General features: G+C 36.5%; 1 protein-coding gene across 1 annotated transcript; it reads right to left on the bottom strand.

The window, feature by feature from the left end:
- Positions 1–618: 618 nt before the first annotated feature.
- On the bottom strand, positions 619–1,218 carry LOC122788069 (poly(U)-specific endoribonuclease-like). Its single transcript, XM_044054991.1, has one exon. It carries the CDS (start codon positions 1,216–1,218, stop codon positions 619–621), a length of 600 nt encoding a protein of 199 aa, XP_043910926.1.
- Positions 1,219–3,353: the final 2,135 nt, after the last annotated feature.

Here is a 3,353-nt window from a genome sequence, read left to right on the forward strand (position 1 = left end):
AGCTCACAATAAGGCAAAATTCCAAACTCGAATTTATTTCCGTGCCAAAGAATAGGATCAGGACAGCAGACTTTACAGTGACTCAGCAAAGCTCTGTTTTCCACATCTTGGAAGGATACTGATAAACATGACACTACTTTAAGACAGCATTGAAGTTAAAATGTTCCCCCGATATGACAAAGTAGACTTGGCAAAGGTCTGCTTGTTTTCAATATCTTGGTACGACTCTGGCAAGTTGCTACCTTAAGACAGCAATGAAGTTAAAATGCTTCCCAGATATGACAATTTTTGAAAGCTTACTTGGGGCAAAATTTAATTCCAATGAAACATTTTCATAAATGTCTGTACTAATTTCTAAAGAAAATAGGGTCAATACAACTGGCTTGGAAACAACACTTGAACTTGAGGGTTGGTAAGGTAGGAATCTTGTACATGTTTCATAAGGCACTTTGGCAACTAGCAGACAAAATTCTGGCAACTAGCAGACATAATATTCTTTTCATTTCTTTCTAAACAAATTTACAGGTATAAATGAAAATGGAGGTATCTATCACACATTTGTGGCTAACACTACCAATGCTACAGACTGACGTTTTCCTCTTGTGAAGCTGGCATGCTTTAATAAAGATCTTCATTGCTGGTGCTCAGAAGCACAGGGTAGGAAGCTCCAATGTACTTCCCATGTCGGTACACAACTAGCTCAAGCTCGTATTCTTCTTCCCGCACCACGGCCCTTGTGACCTTCTCATTAGACATCAAGAAGACAACAGTATAGACTGCAAACTCAAATTCTGGGCTAACGCCAATAAAACTCTTCCAGCTGAACTGCAGGCTCAATACCTGGTCATCTTCATCAGGCCCACATTTCTTTTGCCTGGCAACATAGCCTTTGTAATCAATGTTGTTCCTGCGTTCCTGAAGGTAAAACTGGACCCAGTTATGGAATCCCATCATTTCTTTTCCACGTTTCATTTCTCCCACAAAGACATGTTCAAAACCACAAGAATCTCCCCCTCTACTGCCATCTCTTGAATACAGCTGGAACCATATTCTATACAAAAGCTTTTTGAAATCAGCAAAACCAGGTCTCACCAGTTTCTTGTTAACAAGGTAGTCGTGAGCAATCTTCATGACTTTAGTGTCCAAAATGGCACTTAAAAATCGATTGTTCTCAGCCTCTTCCTCTGGCGTGACGTCTTCTGTTATCCCAGTTGACATTTCATAGTTATCCAATAGGGCAATGAATGCTTCGTATGTCTTTATGCTTTTTAAACGTTCTTCACTGACATACTTAAACAAAGGTTCCCTTGCACAGTCTTGGGCACGATTGCTGCCAGCCTGCACAAACCCAGCTCTTCCCTGTAATGCCAGCCAGATACCTCGACGACATCTTTATCTTATTTAAAGGTAATGTTGGTGAGGCTGCAGCTTTGGTTGAATATTTGAATAACACAACTAACTTCTTCAAGTTTACATTTCAGTTTTCCACTACAGAGATTGAATATCTGGATGTTAGGCTCACAAAAGATAGTACAAGGGGCCTCTTTTCATCATCTATCTACAGGAAATCAACTTACTGTAATTCATTTCTTCACTTCTCGAGCCTGCACCCTTACAGACAAAAAAGATCTATAGTGAAAGGACAGCTTATCAGGGCTGCAAAAATGTGCAGCACAACTGAAAGCTTTGAGGAAGAATGCCTTACACTTGGAGGTATGTTTTCTAGCAGAGACTACCCCAACTCACTAATTCTGGAACTCACACAAGAAGTTAGAAATAAAAGAGAGTCAGGTTTATACACACCTTTGCTAGCTAGTAGTACAGCAATAAGTAATGATACTCTAGGTACTCATGAAATAAGTCCAGGTATGACTGAAACTAGTTTAAGTATATGTGAAAGGAGAGGTAATGTTAATTTTACTAATACTTGTTCTAAATTTACTACCAGTTTTATAACTACCTTTAACAAAGATTCTTACCTCATACGATCCATTATACACAAGAACTGGTATTTTATCACCAGTAACGCCCAACTTTTTGAGAAACTAGGTAGTTCACCCCTAATAGTCTACAGGAAAGGCAATAACTTGAAAAGTCTATTAGAAAGGAACAAAAAACAGGACTTCCTCTCTAAACAGAAGGGCACGTACTCATGTGGTCATTGTAATTGGTGTAAATATTTGAGGACAGGTTCTACGTTCCAAATTAGAGGTCAAAAATACAACATCCTTTATAAAATGGATTGTGATACTAGATCAGTTGTCTATCTGGCCATATGTTGGTAAAACAGATCAGAAATTTAAAGACAGGATTTACCAGCATTCGTATGCTATCAGGAAAAAGAAAGAAGATAACGCTTTGGCGAAGCATATTATGAATTGTGAAGGCCATAGTTTTCATTTTATGGCCATAGACCATGTCCTACACAACATCAGAGGGGGCCCCAACGCGTTGATTTTAGAAAATAAGGAACTTGAGTGGCAAATAAAATTGGAGGCATTTAATAGTCCTGGCTTAAAAGAACATTGCAATATCTCCTGTATTCTCAAACTTAAGAGTTACATGAGATAATTAATTTTAGTACCAGGATTCTATTATTTAATATTTAATATTTCAATTTTTAAAATTTTTAGCTACTCAACAGTTACCTTTATTAAAGGACATAATAGGAATGCGGAGTAAACACATTTTGACCAGCTTGTTTTAGAGTACAGAGGAGTACATCTTTATGACCCCCTTTTTTGGCTTAATGATTAAGATTTCTCTTATTTGGAGAATATTAACTATCGGGTCAGACCTGGTCTCTAATTTATAGTAATATTTCCAAAGGACTAAACATTAGCCCTTTTATATAAACAAAACTTTATACTTTAACATACCATAAACTTTAGAATGGCAAATACTGTGTATTTTATATAAGTATTCTATATCACATGCAAATTAAACTTGAGTTAGTAATTTTTTATTGACGATGTGTGTAATATAACTACTTGATATAAGTACACTGTTTGTAATACCTGACAGCTCACATTTTGTCTTACTTAACTTGACTAACAACTATTTGTGCTGTACATCGCACAACAGTTCGTAAAATAGTAGGTATAACATGTTTGTCTAAAACGTCTTTAGCAAATGTTTTTAATAATGGTTCTTAAAGTTTTTTAAAGTTCATTTGCGCTGTGATTGTAAGGTGATCCCTTTAAAGGAAATCATGCCTGCTTTAGTGACTCACATTTTGCCTTACTTAACTTGACTGTAATAATTACTTGTGCTGTACACCGCACAACAGCTCTTGAAATAGTAGGAATAATATGTTTGTCTAAAACGTCTTTAGCAAATGTTTTTAATGATGG

Source organism: Protopterus annectens, chromosome 13.part0 (assembly GCF_019279795.1).
Source record: "Protopterus annectens isolate FY-2018-M chromosome 13.part0, PAN1.0, whole genome shotgun sequence".
Lineage (NCBI taxonomy): Eukaryota > Metazoa > Chordata > Ceratodontiformes > Protopteridae > Protopterus > Protopterus annectens.